We start from the raw sequence: 18,611 nt of genomic DNA on the forward strand, positions 1-18,611 counted from the left end.
AAATCAATGACATATGTCTTGTTTTGGAGGAACAGTTTATCGTCATGGACATTTCCAATATTCCAAAGGCCTTTGAACTCTTTGGACTGATGGGTCTCAATATGGACTACCCGAAGCATCTAAAATTCACGTTTGAAGTACTACAAAAGCTGTTCTTGAACATTGGAGGGAGCTCCTCTTCACATGAACATTGCAGCTGCTTTCTCCGAAACAGGCTGCTTGGTAAAGAGTAGTACAACAACCTTCCGTAGAACTTGGACTTGGTCCTCAGTTTTGATTTGTTTTTATGTGTGTTTTCAGATTATTTTTTCTAATGTAGCATAATGGGTTTCCCCCCCAAATTTGATGCGCTGTACATCCACCTGTGTATTTTTAGTTAGTTTTTGTTTTTTTCTTCGATATTATGATGTGCATCAAAAAATAAGTATAAAAGTTTTTAAAAGTTAATAAAAACTAACAAGGAAAATACATGTCTGAACAAATTTATTTCAACTAATGATCCTATTTTGAAACGACATATAAATTAATCAAGTTAACTTACATGGCTTTTTTGACACAACAAGAGTCTATGTAAAATTTGTAGTTGACTTAACTAAGAACGATAAGTTAAATCAAATTTAATTTTATGTCAACTCAACTCAAAAACGTAAGGGAGCGGGGTAACAAACCTTTTTAAGTTAAAAGGGCAAATTATTTTTTACAGTGTATCAGGGAATGGACATATCAGCATAAACAAACAGGTACAGTGCACCTCACCGCCTTCCTAACTTCTGTCTTTACTTCCTGATTCAGGAAGAGTGAGGTAAAGGAGAGGAAGAGTGAGGTAAAGGAGAGGAAGAGTGAGGTAAAGGAAAGGAAGAGAGGTAAAGAAAAGGAAGAGTGAGGTAAAGGAGAGGAAGAGTGAGGTAAAGGAGAGGAAGAGTGAGGTAAAGGAAAGGAAGAGTGAGGTAAAGGAAGAGTGAGGTACACTGTAAAAAAAAATATGCCTCTCCAACATAAACATTTCTAGTGACCCGTTGCACCTAAAATTTTTAGTTAGCTCAATTTAAGTTGCGGAAACCAACTTTTTTTTGTTGTGCCGACTACTCCTGCATGTAGACTGAACTTAAAATAGAATGTTGTGTGAATTAAATATTCTCTGTTGACTAAACATAGCTTGTTGGGCCAACAAGCAGACTCAACTTGAAATAAAATGTTGCATTAATTAAATATTTCATGTTGGCCAAAAAGTCTATTTTTCATTATTTCAAATAAATTACACACTATGTTCTGATAAAGTACATTTTATTTATTTAAATCCATATGAACTCGCCTGTGGCTCAAGTGCAATATTACACAAGTATTCAACCAGTGTCCTAGTAACAAGATCTGAGAGTTCAAGAAAGCATGGCATGTCACTCAATAGTTGCACTGGAAAAACAAATATCTGCATTACAAAATGAAACTCGGTAAAACATGACAGCTTTACCTGTGAACATCTGAACATTTTAGTCTTTTAAAGACTAAGTGCAAAGTAACATTACATATAAAAACACATTAATGCACACTACTTTCAGGTTACAATGGTCACTTATTTAAATCAAAACAGTTCTATTGGAAAAACATGTCTGCTTTAAAAGTGAAACATTCTGATATTTCTCAGGGATGACTGCTTTACAAATCAAATATCAGCATAAACTCAAATATGGTTAAAAAAAAAAATTAGATATTCTCTCTGAAATTCAAATTACTCGGAAATAAACTGCAGCGTGGGGGAACAGGGAAAAGGGGAAAAAGGTAAGCACTGCTCTCCACATATTGCCATGTTTTCAACAAACACATAAGGAAGGTGTAAAATTGGTTCAAAATGATTTGTGACATGTTCCAGAACAGTTACAAAAATTCAACAAAAAAAGGTCACTGCCATTTAAGAGAACCATGAAACCTTTGATACCTCAAAATACCTCAATGACTGGCAATTAACAGTAATGACCATTACACCTGTAATAACTTGTTCTTAAAGGACTGGATCCTTGCTGTGCACTCTTTTCCCAGGTTTAAGAGAATCTTCTGGACTGCCTCGAATGTGTACCTTAAGTCATTAGGGTACTCCATATTTAGAGCATAAAGCAGACCAAAGAGCATCATGAGGGCATTTGTGAAGTCTCCCAGATTGTCCATGACTACTTCCTCCTCCAGTACTACAGCCACATTGACCACTGTGGGATATGGTCCTGAGTTGGTAGAACTGTCAGTTACTTCCAGGATCCCCATTTTCATGGCCTTTGTGTGTGGCCCCAGTGCTTCAGTATCCTGTGAAACACAATAAATGACACTTAGTGTCAGACTGAAAGCATAATGTCTTATGCAATCATTACTGCATCTCAAACAGTAATACCATATAGTTTTCAAATTAATTACCTTAATAGTCTTTGAAATTGAAGCTGGCTCTCTCAAGTACAGGGGAAGACCACGAAGAACAGCAGACCTTCTATAAGTAGTTAGATCTGTGGTCTGCAAAAAAAAGACAGGTCATCAGAAAGACATTATTAAGTCACCTAATTCACAGAGGTTACACACATCTACTCTACCATGCAACAGTTTAGGATGACTTACTCCTTTCACCATTGGGCTTCATTACAACCAACTTCATGAAATAGTTACCGGAAATGCATTAAGATTACAATCTGCGACAGTTAATCAGCTTACAAGTGCTAAGTATGCAGATCCCAGACTATTGGAATAACATTCCCAGAGTCTACTTAAGTTAGATATTGAGAGTGGTTTTCTAACAGTCCTAAAATAGTTCTCAAACATACTGTGCTGGTCAAGATGAACCAATGGTGAAATTAGTCAATTTTGCACAGTAGTGTATGTAGGTGCTGGTCAAATGGAGCTATATGATAGGAGAAAAACAGCTTAATACTACACCAGAATCTTTCTGTGTAATGCATACATGATGTGGTTCCATGTGCACCCCATGTAAATAAGATAATGTAAACAATACATGTGACATCCCACATACAAAAAATAAGCCACCATCTCTAAACACCATTTATAGCATCCTTATATTTGTGATATTCTTGTACACCATTTCCCCCTCACATTTCTACAACTTATATGTATTTGTGGGATTTTTACCTGTATTGTAGATCAACAACATCAGGTATACATGGAACCTTTTTTGACACATTCTGATCATACAATGTAATTCTATTGCTCACATAATGAGCAATGGATAAATGTCACAAGACAAAGGTATCAACTCAATTGACAGAGACCTTGCAATTAAAATGTTGAGTTTTACAGTGAAGTTTTTGTGGAGCAGTAAGCAGTTGGCAGTTTCTTCTCTTAAACAGGTATCAGTAAATTATATTTTACACTGTTTAACACTGTTATATTATATATGAAATGATTAACATACCTGGGCATCCAGTTTCTCCAGAAGTTCATCCAAGTCGTTCCACCTTCCCTGTCTTGCTTTGGCTCTGTACATCTTCAGGAACCCCTGGGTGTGATTGTCCAGCGATGTCAGGAATGTTGACTTCAGGTCAATACGGTTGATGCGGAAGAATTCAGCACAAACCTGTGGGTAATGAGATTCAGAAGCAAACAAGTAAAAGCAAAGCAAATGATTTCAAGATTTCATTCAATTCCAATGCTGACAGAGGGGAAAATGACTTACCTCCTCCTCAAAAAACAGTCCTGGCCATCTTTGCTTGATTGTTGACACCAGCGGCTGATCCTGCACAATTTCTTTTCTCCTCAAGGAAAATGTTGTCTCCATCATTGCATTCAAAACAGTCAAGCTCAAATTTCTCTTTTTCACTTCTTCCTCCATCGATGACCTTTCCTTCTCCAATTCTTCTTCATCCAAACCAACAGGATGGTCAGGAAGAAAGTTGAGTTCAGATCTTTTGGGTCTCTTGAGAGATCCACGAGATGAACCTTGTCTTGAGTGAGTATTAACAACCATCTCACTGCATCCTGCATTGCGGAGTTTCTGACGATAATTAGCCATTTTAAACTTAAGGCTCATTTTCCATGCTTCACATCCTGTCGTGTCAGATCCTGCGTCTTTGAGACATGGGTGTTTTTCTACCAAAGCAGATGCAACCTTCTCTATATCAGAGTCCTTTGTGTAGGCTTTGTAAGAGTACACAGTTTCAGCCAATTTGTCCAATATATTCATTTTCATGTATCTTGGAACAATCAGGGCTGTTCCATTTTCTTGAAGATCCTCATTAGCTTTTTTCAACCTCAACTCCACATCATATGAAAATGAAGGCACTGGAAATGTGCTTGGCCACTGCTTTAATCTAGATGTAGAGGGAGGAGAAGCTGGATAGGGAGGAGAAGCTGGATGGGGTGATGAAGCTGACGACTGAGTGGAAGTCATGCTTGCTGTATCCACAGTGAAATCTGAAAGGTGAGCATCGTCCACCACTGGGCTTAAAACTACTTCCCAGTGGATCCTCAAAGTAGCCTTGTCTTTTGGAAGCTCTGTGATGTCATGTAAAGTACAAAGTTCATTGTTGAAATCAGGGTCTTCATATTGGATAACAAAACTTCCCATTATCTGCAGTTTTTCACAGAGAACTGCAGAGAGTTCCTCAATTGATGATGGTGTGGGAATTGATAACTTCCTGATATTGTCAGGTGAGAGAATGACTCGAAGTAACATTGTTTCCTGGGAAAGAAAATTGAGAAGAAATTCAATTTTAGCAAAGTAAAAATCTCTTAGCAGACACCATAATCTTTCCACCTACATTGTATGATGCCAGAGGGTAGAAATCAATGAGATCTTGTGGGTTGACAATGGCTACATTGCAGTAAGTACTGCCAACAATTTCATATGCTCTAAAATGTTCAAAGTACCATGAAGACAGTTGTTCCACTATGAAGGAGGCCTCTGTACCGACAACCAGAATACTGTGAAGTCGACCAAACTCTGGAAAGCCATCACTAAGTCCAACTGGTAGAATCATTCCTTTACTATACAAAGTCCCATGCAATGTTGCACTTGATGCCAGGGACAAGGAACTCAAATTTGGATATTTGTTTTCAACAGCTGTCCGGAGCCGTGGTTCAACAGCCGACATTTTGACCACTTTCAAATTTTCAACATGCAATGGTGCTTTGAAGAAACTTTGAGAGTCCAAAGCAAAAGCCATCATTGATTGATGCCTACTTGCCAACGTTTTGAGGGGATTTTTGAAATTGCGGATGTCGCGCACCACCCTCTTGAAGAAGCTATGCTTCGCCTCATAACGCATTGTCCACAGATCAGCCAAAGGCCCAAAACAGCGAATCAAGTTTGGATAATGCTCAAGGTAATGATGTTTAGGTAGAAACCTCTCATTGGGAAAAACATCAGTGAACAACTGGCGATGGTCAGAAATTTTACTCTCTAGATAACAAAGAGATTCTTCTGATAGCTTTGAACTAACCACTAATTCCACAATGTCTTTTAAGTCCATTAAAAGTTGCCATGCTTTTTCATCCTCAGGCACCATACCACCTACCATGAGAGGGAGCAGTCTAATTAAGGCCCAATTTTCATGTGCATTTCCTCCAACTGTTTTTTTTAAGTGAAAGGTCTTTGGAATTCTTTGAGGGCGATTCACTTTATCTGAATATGAGTATTGAAATGATTGGATAATGTTATTGAGCTGCTCAAAGGTAAAGTACTTGGCACCAATCAATCTCTGCAGACACAGAGCCAATTCCCTAGGTATTACCCCTTCAAACAGATCGTGTAAAACATCTGGAGGAAAACCAGTAATGACATGAAAGAAGGATAGATGATTCTGAAGAACACATTCTGCTTTCACACCATGCACATTTGTTACACACTCATTGCTCTTCAACTCAGCAATGCATTGATCATGTTGCTCAGGACTTCTGAGTGGAAAGAGTCCCTGCCTAACTTCTGTGGACTGAATGTCTTTCAAAGATGCTAAGCAAAATCTGCAGAATTTTTCAACACGAAAACTTTCCTGAAAACCTGCAAGTCCATGTGCGCCAAGATTGTCTGCAGACACATTAAGCACAGTTCCCCTGACATTCTCACCTATCTGTTCAACATACAAGCCTTCCTGCTCTAGGCTCCTCAAGTCACGTAAAAGTGGTTCAAAAAAAGGTTCATAACCATACACTTTCACTTCAGAACTTTTCCCAAGCAGCGCCAATTGTATAGAGTGGAGACTCGATCTGTACTGTGATTCCCAATTCAAAATGACCCAATAGACTGCTGTAATTTTATGCTTCTTTCTAGAAGTTCCCAATGGATTGGCAATTTCAAAATCATCAATATAAAACCCAAGTGAAAGTCTGAAATCTTGACCATTAACAAGCTTGTTAATTTTGAAATACTGACCATCAAAAGGTGAGGTGTAGAATCCTGGTGTACCCTCCTTAATGGGAAACGTCTTCTCAAGAACGTCAGGTCGCTCCAACAAAGACTTCAAAGTCTTCAAAAGAGGAACATAAACAAATGTGTGATTTTGTACCCTATTGAACACATATTCAACAGGTTCAATTATGCCAAAATTGTTTTTAAAGTAGATGTTTCGCTTATGATTAGTTGAAAGGGGACCTTTGTCAGTGGTGGCACTCAGAAACGGGTTTGTTTTTTGTAATGTGTCAGTAATGTCAGCAACAATAGACTCATTGACATTGCAGTTGTGCTTTAGCAGAATATTCTGAATTGCACACAGTGCATTTGAGTTAGCAATTGACAGGATGTCATTTACATTATCAATAATCTGCTGAGAGGCACTTTGGGACACATGCAACTGTGACTGCATACACAAGAATAAGGCCGCAAGTTTGTGTTCAAGTACTGGTTCACATTCCTCAAGGTCCAAATCTGAAATATGAGAATCTGCCTGAATGTCATCAGCTTGATCTGATAGACTTTGTGGAACTGAGACTGTGCCAAACTCATTGTCTGTACTGCCTACTGTACAAACAGATGTACAGAGGTCATTCAAAGTTTGTTTTCTGTGTTTCTTGGACTTGTGAGCTCTGAAGGTTGTGTTGTTGCTGCTGCTAAAATCACAGTTGGAGAATGGACAATGAACTCGCTCATGGTTTTGCAAATGCCTTCCTAAATGATTCAGAAATTGAGTAAGTGAGCAAATATCTGAGAATTCACATAATTCACACCGAAAACTGGCATGGTCGGTGCATGCAGAGTTAGGCCTGTCTATTTTAGGATGTGCTCTCCATAAATGGGTTTTTAAGGCCCCTGTTGTTGTAAAAATACAAACACAGTCTGGATGAATGCAGGGAAAAGAACCGTTACCTGCTTGCCAATGATGAAGCCTGTAGTGCTTAAGCAGGATGTCTTGCTGCAGATGTGAAAATTTACAATAGCGGCACTGCATTTAGTTTTAAGACTGAAACAAAATACCTGAAATACAAACAAGACAAATGCATCAATAACTCATAATTCTATAAACAGAACAACCATACTAAACTATGCTTAAGTATTTTAGGGTATTCTTAAACCTAACAATGGTGCATTAGCCATCATGCCTCTTCTAGGTTAAGTATAGCTGGGTAGCAGCTAGCACTACCAGGCTAAAAGGGCGTTTGGTGAGGCAAATTGATTACATAATATGTTAAACAGCTTACAACTCCGGTAGCAGCTATTCGTTTTCGTGTTAGCACAACTGGTTATTTTTTTTAATCAGACTGAAATGTTATTTCACTTTTGCAAAAGGATGCTTTGTGCAGAGTACTAGCTGCTAACACGAGGGCACACGTGCTTTGAATGCCAGCTAACCATTAGAACTAGCCTATCTGATCAGTCACTCTGATAGCAAAAGCGCTAGTTGCCAAGACTAGCTGGCTGTAGCAAAGTTAATAATCATATATATCATAAGCCAGAATGAAAATGGAATTTGAAAATATTGACCATTAAAAGTACTAAACGGTAAAATGCCATGCAATGTGGCGATAGTTAACTGTTAGGGTCAACGTTAAAACCTCATGCCAGTTGGAAACGGTCACATGCCATGCAATGTAGTGATACTTAACTGTTTGGGTCAATGTTAAAATCACATGCCAGTTGGAAAGGAATGCTAACCTTTATGAGTTAAAATGGGATTTGCCAGCACTGCTAATCGCTGTAGTAACTGACAATATAGCTATTTCAACTTCGTTGATAGACAATAGATATTAACCTAAATTTTCTGATTACCTCACAGCACAAAGATAGGCAGCTAACTTTGAAGCACTCACCACAAACAACGTCGTGACTCTTGGTGGGAAATTCCAGAAGCGTAGAACTCCTTTGCGCATGCTCGGATGATTGTCGCTGGTCCCTCTTGCTCGGCCAACATAATATTTTTTGTGCAACGTTAAAAGTTCCGTGAACACAAATATACATTTTCTCTTGATGAACATTTTGTAGTACAGTAATGAAAATCATGCAATCATTGACCAAACATATTTTTCTTTGTTTACACAACCATTATGTTGAGCCAACATGTATTTCCTCATTTGTACAACTTTTTGATCAATCATTTTTTACAGTGTAAAGGAGAGGAAGAGTGAGGTAAAGGAGAGGAAGAGTGAGGTAAAGGAGAGGAAGAGTGAGGTAAAGGAAAGGTTTTGCCACTAGTGGGGAATGTTGCAGGGTCACTCTCATAGTTCACTGAACACACCCACATACAGTATATTGCTGTGAGTGCTGCAGTACACAGGTGATGCCCACAGATGGGGGTGTCTGCGGTGTTTGTGCCACATGTAGGTCCTATGGGGGCCTAATGGGGGCCTGTGTTGGGGTCCGGCCCACGGTCACGGAGTACATGGGGCCCATTCTGTGTTTTATCACTATAAAGAGTGAGCGCTATCAGATCAGGTTCTAGGGGGTGGACCAGTACACTCAATGCATGAAGTTACCCAATGCGAGAACATTTCTCAATGGGAGAAAATCACAATTTCACTTTTAGACCACCAGAGGGCACTCACCTGCTCAGTCTCTGGTCTGTGCCTGCAGGAGTGATCTGGTGACTGATTGAGCAGACTTGAGACATTGAATGTAGTACTAAACCTACAACTCATGTAAGTACACTAGACTGACATCAGACTATCCGAAAGATTTACGGCCTTGAGAATGTGAACTCCTGTATATTCTGTGGCTCACACCATTGAATTATTCCATCAACCATTTTACTTGTAGGCTATTATCAGAATATAGCTGATACAAAGATCATAGCATACATACTAGCCTGACGAGCCAAACCCACATCAAGATGTAGGGTCTGGGAACTACCATTGGCACTGCTCAATCCGAGGGGCGGGATAAACGGTTGTCATTCAAATTTCCTCTGCACGCAATAGGATAGCGCTACAACTCATGTGTCCCATGCATTTCCCACCAGCGGAGATAGTTGATCAACCTTTTGCCAATTTAAAAAAAGCTTAACTCGAATCGCGATTCAAAGACCGCAGTTCGCCAGCAGCAGCATCCATCTTCATTGTTTTCAAGTAGCAGGGAATTCATACGGAACCGTAGCAGGGAATTCACACGGAACCGTCGCCGACTCTATACACGATGTGATTGGCCTGATTGAAGTTTCATTTTTCCAGCTCGCAAGCCAACTGAGAGTTGCTAGACTACCCTGACTGCAAATTACATTTGCTGCTGCTAGGGTGTCTACATTTCTAGGCTACATACATACAATACCTAACTAAAGGTATTGAGTGCCTAAATGGAAAGAACATGTGGGTTGCCTTTTTTCAATCCTAGAATCCTTTTCCTAAAGTAGAATTCTTTTGACACAGATATCTTTTTTTTTTCTTTTCTTTTCCTTACTGACAGTGATAAGGCATAAACAAGGGTGTCTCACAAGGGACACACACTTTTCTAACCGCGGTAAAGTTAGTTTAACGTTTAACATGCATTTGACATTCACAATTAAAACAGCTGTACAGTATGGAGACTGCTTTCCCTCATGTGGTAGCCTCCAAGGCATGCTTTTTACATCCAACTTTTCCATATTTTATCATTTTCTCTATGAATCCATTACACTGCCAAACAAATTGACCTCATGACACCTAACCAATTCTGCAGCACAGAGACTAAAGTCCCTCACATGCCACAAGGCTTAAACAAAATGTTTCATTATCTTTTAGAATTGTTTTGTCAATAAATATATTCTATAAATCTATTATGCTCCCTCACCATTTGAACTAGAGACATCAAACCAACTTCATAGTTCATAGAATATTTTCATGTTTACCAACCTGATAAGAGTGATAAATTAGTAGACAACCGAACACAAGTTTATGTGTAGATGTTCTGACCATTTCTTTATTTCTCTGTCAGAACCGGGCGTCCCTATCACTATTGGCATAGTGCCATCTACAGGTGTGGTGGTAAACTGTCTAGAATGACACGAGTGTACAATAAATGGGTAAGAAAATGGTCCAGGAATATACCTGTTTATCAGATGGACTGTATCTCTGCTTCTGTACATTCACACAAACCCCCTTCACTCCCCCTCTTTGCTTCTATGCCAGCCCCCACTGGAATCGTTCCCCAATTAAAATAGAATCTTCCCCTTTCTGACTTGCATGAGCTCAGGTCAATGAGGCCTGCAGACCATAAATAGCAAATGGAAGTTTAAAACTGGTAATATCCAATAAAACGTCAGTTGATACTAGGTCTATCACAACATTAGATGATAATATATGTGCTACTATGGATTTATAACAAGTCGTAATGCAGCGGTCATTTTTGACCGGGAACACAAAACTAGTGAACATAAACAAACACAACAGGAGGGTTAAACTAACTTTACCGCAGTTCATGTTGGCGGGGTTCACTCCACTCTCTCCCCCCACCTTCAATCTCAGTTTCACTCTCACTCTCTTCTGCTTTTATTTCACAAATAGAATGAGGCAGTCAATTCAGGCGTAGATTCCAGCGTACATTTAAGGGGCCTTTTTTTTTTTTTTAAAAAGAGAGATATGACTGTGTTGCTATTTTTTATAACATCCTTTTCTCATCTTTACTGAATTATGCCTGGAAGACCAGCTGGCATTATCTACTGTACAAAACACACTCACCATGAAATGCACAGCTGACTTACTTGCTGACATCATTTGATTCTTTAATAACTTAGCGATAGGCCTACTCATGTTTATTAGGTATGGCCCACGTCTTCTGGCCCTTGATGGGAAAAGGTATGTAACTATACACTCCAACTCAACTGTGCACCCTCCCATGAAAAACTCTGTCATAATCTATAGCCTACCTTGGTTCAAAGCTATAGGTGCCTTGGGTATGGTGGGTGCCATACTGTCCATACATTTTTACAGTCATTGGTACACAAATCACATAGCTGTCTCTGGGAGTCCCACCTCCTACCCTCCTGTTTGCCCCCTGCATCCCCGGAAGACAGGCATACCACAGGTAAGGTGAACATTCAATACATAATACAAACTAACATACAGGCACAGTTGGAGCGATCTCACTAAGATGTAAAAAGTGCGCACATGAAACCCCGACAACCGCCCCGACGCGCTTTGCACCAGACCATTTAGCGATACCAAGACCGCGTATGACATTTCAATATTCCTTCGGCTTTTCCCATACATACAAAGTATACAGTAGCCTACAATACATCGCCATTCTTTTTTTCCACATGTATCACAGAAAACATTTCATTTACCGCACCAGTCCGTATCCGTATATAATGTCCAGTTTTTAACCCAAACTCCGGTCCCACACTCTTAAAAGGGCTGGGTTATTGACATTTTTACTTTTTATTGGGTTATCATAACCCATGCTGGGTTATTGTTAAGACCCAGGTGCTGGGTTAGTGGCTGAGAGCACAAAAAGTCATGTAATGCACCCAGTGCCTGGGTAATTTTAACCCAGTCATTGGTCATTATAATATAGTCTACCAGTTGGATTGACAATACTGCAAAGGCAAAAGGCAGTAACTGACCAGAGTGTCAAACTGAGAAAAATGACTTTAAAGTTTTTTGTTTTGTCTACACAAATGTATTATAGGTAGAGCAATGAAAATCTGGTGAATTGTTGCCCTGATGAAGAAATGTGTGTATATAAAAAAAACTTGTGCTCAAAGTTGACCTTTGACCCTTATTTGTCAGATACTGTACACTGCCTTTGTATTATGTACTAAAAATAAGGAGTCGTGCAAAGGCAAAAGGCAGTAACTGACATATAATCAATATTTGCTACCAAAGGCAGAGTATGGTAACTGTACTTGCACGTCGAAGAACAAAGCCAAAGAACAGTAACTGCAGTTGTGGCTCTCTGCCATGGTTGCTTGTATGGTTTTGGGAGTTACGGTGAACACAACCCTCTATTTTTAAAAAAAAAAAAACAGTCAAATTGAGTATAGATATTTATCCACATGATAAAGGAAGTCTTTAATATCCCAAAAATGACATTAACTCATTTTCTACCAAAAATGCAGTTACTGCCTTTTGGCTTTGTAGGGCAGAATAGCAAAGACATGAAGACAACAGTCTTGTAGGCCTACCCCTGCCATTGTGGAACAGTGTTCTAGAAACTTTGATTGCAACCGTTGGTCCTCCACATCAAGCGACAAGCCGGCAGTGAAAGGCGAAGGTATGTTGAACTTGTGTAAAATCCGTATGCCACAATTTATATGATGATATATGATATGATATGATATTTGGTAGAATGCATCTACTAATCTGGTGTAGGCTAACTTTTTGGAGATAGTAACGTTATATTAAGGTTAACATTAACGGTAACGTTAACGTTGCTACACAAGCTATTTTTCAAGCTATTTGGTTATGTTAGCTGCTAGCTGCTAACTTACATACTGTAGGCCTATATATATATGGCTAACTTAGGATAACACATAAGTAAACTCATTGTATAAGTGTTTTTAATCAGATACTGTATTCTATGACGTCTGTTGTAGTTAGAAAGTGCTTTAACGGGATGTGTTTTCAGCAAACGTTAGGTAGGTAGAAGCTAGCTAGTTAGCGTTAACGTTAGCGTGCCACTTCGCTGGCCATCATAGATATATATGGCTGGCCATAACAGGGAGTCATAGCAGAGGTGAAGTTCGGCACTTATTTTGAATCTGAGGGACTACAGGTTAGACTACATATTTGGCATTTACGTTCAATTTAAACAGAACAGAAACAGTAAAGCAGAACTTCAAGCGTAACTCTGCCAAAATGCAGCCTAGGGTGTTTTTGGGAATGTAGTGCTACCTGAATCAAACTTTAGTTTAAAACCATAATTACGTCCGAAGTGCCATTTTTAAGCTTCTATGAGTTGTCGTTTTCGGGTGGGGTGGCCTTTTGAATGCACTACTATTTTGATACATGATCGTGTCAAAATCTGTATTTTTAAAACACTAAGAAGGCTCGACACAACTTGAAACTTTGATCGAAGTATTATCAGTGTCTCTACACATGAACTCGAGCATTGAGAACATTGTTCGTGTACACATAGTTTACTAAAATGAAAGGGTTTGGACTTAGTGTTTTTAAAATAGCGCTAGCTATTTGATGCGATCATGTATAAAAGTAGTATTGCCCCTAGCATCAAAAGGCTATTTCACCTGAAAACGACAACGCAAGCTTAGAAGTGGCGCTTCGGACGTAATTTTGCTTTTTTGACTCGGTCCATTCACAAAAACATCCTCTACATTCACATTGCACAGTAGCCTAGATCACAATCTACATATTTGTCTAAACTAATGCTCCGTACATGATTATCTGTTCCACAGGCAATGTTCAGCCCCACTCATATTCCAGATCCTGCCCAGTTTACAGCTGCAACACAGGTACACAGCAAAACCTTGACCATCATCACTCTAGCATCTATAATTTGGTTCTTAGCTGTTCACTTTGGTCTCAGTCATGTGAAGTTTGTCATCAGGAACACAATATATGAGCAGATAGATCTAACTAGCCTACTATTCAAACATTGCCTTAAATACTGAAATCCACTCCTTCATCAATCCCTTATTTAATCAAAATGTATATCCCTGTTTGTTCCCTACATTTACTATGCGTGTCTGTTTCATAGCCATGTACAGTTACTCCCAACAGCAATTGTTTTTTACTGGATGTATTGTACAGCTCAGCTGTGCTGTTGCCGTTTTCGTTGCTGTGCTGCTCAATAATGGAATAATAACCATAATTTAGGTCAAAATTGAAATCACAATTATTTAGCCTAAACCAGGAGTTCTCAACATTTTCTATCCCATGGCCCACCTAGACATACTTGTAACAAAACAGGGCCTGGTAAATAGCCTATTGTTAACATACTGTATGTGAATGTTAGCCTCTTATATTGACCTGGGTTAAGATGAGTTGCATGTGTGGCAATTACTCAGCCCACTGACGTTAGTTTATCTAATTGTGATAAACTTGACGTGATGTTCACTCCAATAATTTAGTTTTTCTTTATTTTCTAGTGACACCGGATAATAACGAAGGACTGTTACAGCGGCCTCCACACCACCCTCTTCCAGAGCTCCTTCAGAAGACTAACGATAGTAAGATATTTTACATATAATGTATGTTATCATTTCATAGTGACAACTGTTAATTGGCAGAAGGAAGCCAAATATGAAGGGCTGGGCTCTCCTGAATGTAAGCTATTTAGCATGCAGATGGAGAACACACTGACACAGGCACACACACACAAAATACACAGCACAGTCCTATTCAAAATGGAGAATGACAAAAATTACAGAAAAAGTTTGAGAACCACGTGTGGGGTCACTCGTTTAGCTCTGTTAGTTGGACCTGGGTGATGCTGTTATTTGTGTAACGGGCCCTTTTTCTGTATTTCCTAGTGGCACAAGATGATTGGCAACAAGAGACACCCAGTGATGAGCTCTCCTGAATGTAAGTTAATTAACACGCAGACACAGAACAGAGTCTGTAAAGCAACTTTGTAAGCAATTAAAGCTGTGTCACTCACAGACACTCATTTCGGTTACATGACCTGTACAGTCTAGTCTGTTCTCCTGCAATCAAACTAGCTGTCTTAGGTATGAGCTACACCAGGCGCGTAACTCAAGTGTTCCGTTCGCGACGCGTAAAATCCATTTTAGTTGAATGGTCTATTTTTTTCGAACTTACGCCCACTGTCACGTGTGGTGTAGCTACTTCCATTGATTATATTGGAAGCTAATTGTTGCAGCAGACGCAACGCGAACGGAACGCTTCAGTTACGCGCCTGGTGTAGCTCAGCCCTTAGTCTAAAACTACATACAGTCAAGTTAGTTTGACCCGAGAGCATGGTGGCTAGCTAGCAGGTATCTTTATATTAAAGACAATGTTTCTACTACTAGGCTGATAGAGATTCCATTTGGTAGTCACTAGAGTAGCTGGCTGCCTGTTTCGGTTTTAATTTGGGTAGGAAGAAAAGTCTCTCGCTCTCTCTCTCTCTCTCTCTCGTAGGCTAGGCTGTGCAGAGTGCAAAAAGGCTGCCCTCATTCATACGTCATTCTGACTGAATCCGATATGATCTGACACTGATTACCTAAAAGAATCATTAATCTTTGTTTTAACCTTTTTAATCTTTGTGTTTCAAGTGTCCCATCTATCCCGTCCAGACCTTCCACACAGGATCCCTCAAAGTAACCCAGAGGAAAGAAAATGTTAAAATGAGAGCTCCTCTCTTTCTCAATTGTTTCTCCAAGACAATAATGAGATCACAGTGATATAAAAATGAGATTATTGCTTTTGTCTCCCGCTTCTCAGGTTTGTCTCTGGAGCAAAAGAGTTAAGTTCTCAGTGTAGACTCCCTTTAATCTACAAATGAGATCTCATCAATATTTTAAACAATGCTCAGTGTTGTCTAATTTATACATCTCATATTTTACTCAGGCTAATCCACCAGAGAGCTCTCTCTGTAAACTCATGCAATTCTCATTTCAGATCTTTTTGGTAAATCTCAGATTAGGCTCCATCAGTTCTGTAAAAGAGATCTCTTCACAAGCTTGAACCGTTCTCATTCTAGTTATCTCAGTTTAGTCCTTTTTTGATTTACAAAAGAGATCTCAGCAAAGGCTTATACAATACTCAGATTTGCTCAATTTAGGCTATATCTCATATTTTACTCAGGCTTATCCAGAGAGCTCTCTAAGTAAACTCATGTAATGCTCATCCAGACCTATTTGTTTTATAAATTAGTCTGATCTGTAAGAGCTCTAGCTGTTGTACAACAATTCTTAAATGATTTTCATTGGCTTATTTGTTTTAATTGCACATATTTTCAAGTTCACATTTGCAAACAGTAGGCCTAACCATGTGATGTGACCACCACACATGACGATGCTCTGACAGACCTCTGAAGTTCGCCTACAAAAAAGCTACCATCTATGCCAGGGGTGGCCAACCAGTCCAGCATGAAGAGCCAAAAAAAATTTCAACACAACTCAAAAGAGCCGCAAAGATATCTGTCTGACACACATCACAAATTCCCCATCACTGAATTACTTATTAGCATGAGAAATGCTCCGATGTAACAACTGATAAGATGCCAATGTGACCGTCAAATGTTCCGTTGAGTGTCTGCTTCTCTGACTGACGTCTATGTACCCTACCTTTTTACCTTGTACTTGGAAAGGTCAGTGCCTTTGGGAAATGTTCAGGTTTGAAGCTTTATGCATCAGTTAAGTCTGGTATACCAAGTGCCAAACTAACGTGTTAACCAAAATAACACCGTTAAAAAACGTGTTTATGTTGACATATCAACCAGAAGGGTTATGCTAGCCTACAAAAAAGATTAATCCTCCCTTTGAATGTCCGTGTTCCTCTTTCTATTTAGCCTACTCTTAGCATCAGGGTTTTCCTGATTGCAACAGTAGCATTACACTGGCTAAAGAAACAAACGTGTCTGCTTCTTTATGGGCTAGATTTCTATCCATAACACGACAGTAAAATTATTTTAATTTAAACATTGCAGCCTAACTATTGGCAGTACTATCAACTTATGAAAAGCATTTTCATTTACTAGAAAAATAGGCTATTTCAAAAAATATGCATCCAATGAAACTATGAATCCAAGGAGAAGTGAGAACATCAGTTGAGCAGCCGCGAGCCGCACGAGAGGAGGCAAAGAGCCCATATTGGAGTAGGGTCCGTCTGCGGCATGGGCGTGTCCGTCATTAAACAAGAACGCCCATTGGGCGTTCCTGGTACTGCAGCATCGACCAATCACGAAGAGCTTCAAGTGACGCTGGGTATGATGTCATTTCTTCTTCCTTTTCCTCAATTTCATCCCGTGTGTGCACCACTGTCTATGGTGTGCACAGAGAAGGTTTCTCTGTATTTTCCATTAATAAGATAATTTCCCCGGTTGCGGTCATTCAATGAGAGATGTCAGTAAGTTGACTATTGTTTGTTTTGACAACATTGGGTAAGTATTTCCATTTACCCTACATCACTAAGCTGTTCGTCGTATCAGAATCTGATAGTAAAAGCAACAAGTGTGGTTCGGTAATCTCATGCTATCTTGTTCATATTTAGCAGCTAGCCAGAAGAGAGCAACGTATAACTTAAAACTGTTTGTACTGTAGTTAGATGTTAGATTTTGCTGCGAAGACTTTGCCAAGTATTTTCCTGTGTAGCTGAAATCATAGATAATACTTATATGGACTGAAATGACCAGAGTACATTGTTAATTTGGATGTTCGTGTTCGTTAGCATCGTTGGTAAGAGTTTGTTGGTAAGAGTTAACGTGCTAGCTAGCATGGCAATGGCACACTACATTGGTCGATGTGAAGTTACGTTTTGGTGGCAGGTATAATTGTGGGTAAGTAGTGTTTGTTATTCATCTTTCTGTAATCTTTCTAGCCCTGTAGGACAAGCTGGCGGACCCCTCCCACCCTCTCAAGCAAGCAGTGAAAGGTATCACTTACTATATTAAGTCCTTTGCCATTTAGTTTTATTTGTTGCTCATGAAGATGGTTAAAAAAAACTATCTTTCTCTCTAGCCCTGCAGGACAAGCTGGCGTACTCCTCCCATTGTCTCCATCGGCCCAGTTCAGCACCACCTTCCAGACAGCAAGCAGTGAAAGGTATTACATACTGTCTCTGTACTTTGCCATTTTCTAACATGGCTACAAATTAAACAAAAACAAACTTGGCCATTTATTTGTATTTGGTGCTAATGAATATGATATCTAATCTCCCTCCCCTTCTCTTCTCTTCTTTCTTTCTCTCTCTCTCTCTCTAGTCTTACAGGACAAGCTGTCGGACCATTCTCACACTCTCCATCAAGCGACAGGCCAATCTTCCCCCCAGAAGTGTTACAACAAATTATTGGAGAAACACTGTGTCTTGATATGTCTATGCTAGGTGTTTTTAACAGAGTATCAAAATCTTGCTGTACTGTCTGTCCACTAGCCACCTTTTACCACTGTCTTACTGCTTCACTGTTTGCATGCTATATTAGCACATATGCATAACCCCTCCCTCAATCCCACAGCCGGATTGTGGCCACACTTATACCTTTACTTAATACGTAATGCTTTATAATCAATACTCGTATAAAGGCTGTAACCCTATTACGTCAACCCATTCTTGCACTGATATAGTTTTTCTATAGTCTTTTTTATATTACCTTGTCTACTCTCTTA

General features: G+C 39.4%; 1 protein-coding gene and 1 long non-coding RNA gene across 6 annotated transcripts; one reads left to right on the plus strand and one right to left on the minus strand.

Moving 5' to 3' along the window:
• Positions 1 to 1,307: 1,307 nt before the first annotated feature.
• On the minus strand, positions 1,308 to 8,466 carry LOC121693931. Of its 4 annotated transcripts, none has more exons than XM_042073792.1 (7): positions 8,230 to 8,466; positions 7,289 to 7,396; positions 6,359 to 6,452; positions 3,665 to 4,669; positions 3,404 to 3,565; positions 2,401 to 2,493; positions 1,308 to 2,292 (listed from the first exon to the last, which is right to left on the minus strand). In XM_042073792.1, exons 3-7 carry the CDS (start codon positions 6,359 to 6,361, stop codon positions 1,975 to 1,977), a joined length of 1,581 nt encoding a protein of 526 aa, XP_041929726.1. In that variant the 5' UTR covers positions 6,362 to 6,452; positions 7,289 to 7,396; positions 8,230 to 8,466; the 3' UTR covers positions 1,308 to 1,974. The 4 variants fall into 4 exon arrangements, with proteins under 4 accessions (XP_041929726.1, XP_041929736.1, XP_041929746.1 ...); XM_042073802.1 differs by lacking the exon at positions 8,230 to 8,466 and adding an exon at positions 8,075 to 8,202; XM_042073812.1 differs by lacking the exon at positions 8,230 to 8,466 and adding an exon at positions 8,026 to 8,062.
• An 8,801-nt stretch (positions 8,467 to 17,267) lies between these two features.
• LOC121694552 lies at positions 17,268 to 18,611 on the plus strand. 2 transcript variants are annotated; one of them, XR_006025811.1, is made up of 4 exons: positions 17,268 to 17,389; positions 17,827 to 17,880; positions 17,967 to 18,050; positions 18,209 to 18,611. It is a non-coding gene; the product is annotated as an uncharacterized LOC121694552 (long non-coding RNA). The 2 variants fall into 2 exon arrangements; XR_006025810.1 differs by lacking the exon at positions 18,209 to 18,611 and having other exon boundaries at positions 17,967 to 18,171.

The sequence above is a fragment of the Alosa sapidissima genome, chromosome 2 (genome assembly GCF_018492685.1).
Source record: "Alosa sapidissima isolate fAloSap1 chromosome 2, fAloSap1.pri, whole genome shotgun sequence".
NCBI classification, from domain to species: Eukaryota; Metazoa; Chordata; class Actinopteri; order Clupeiformes; family Clupeidae; genus Alosa; species Alosa sapidissima.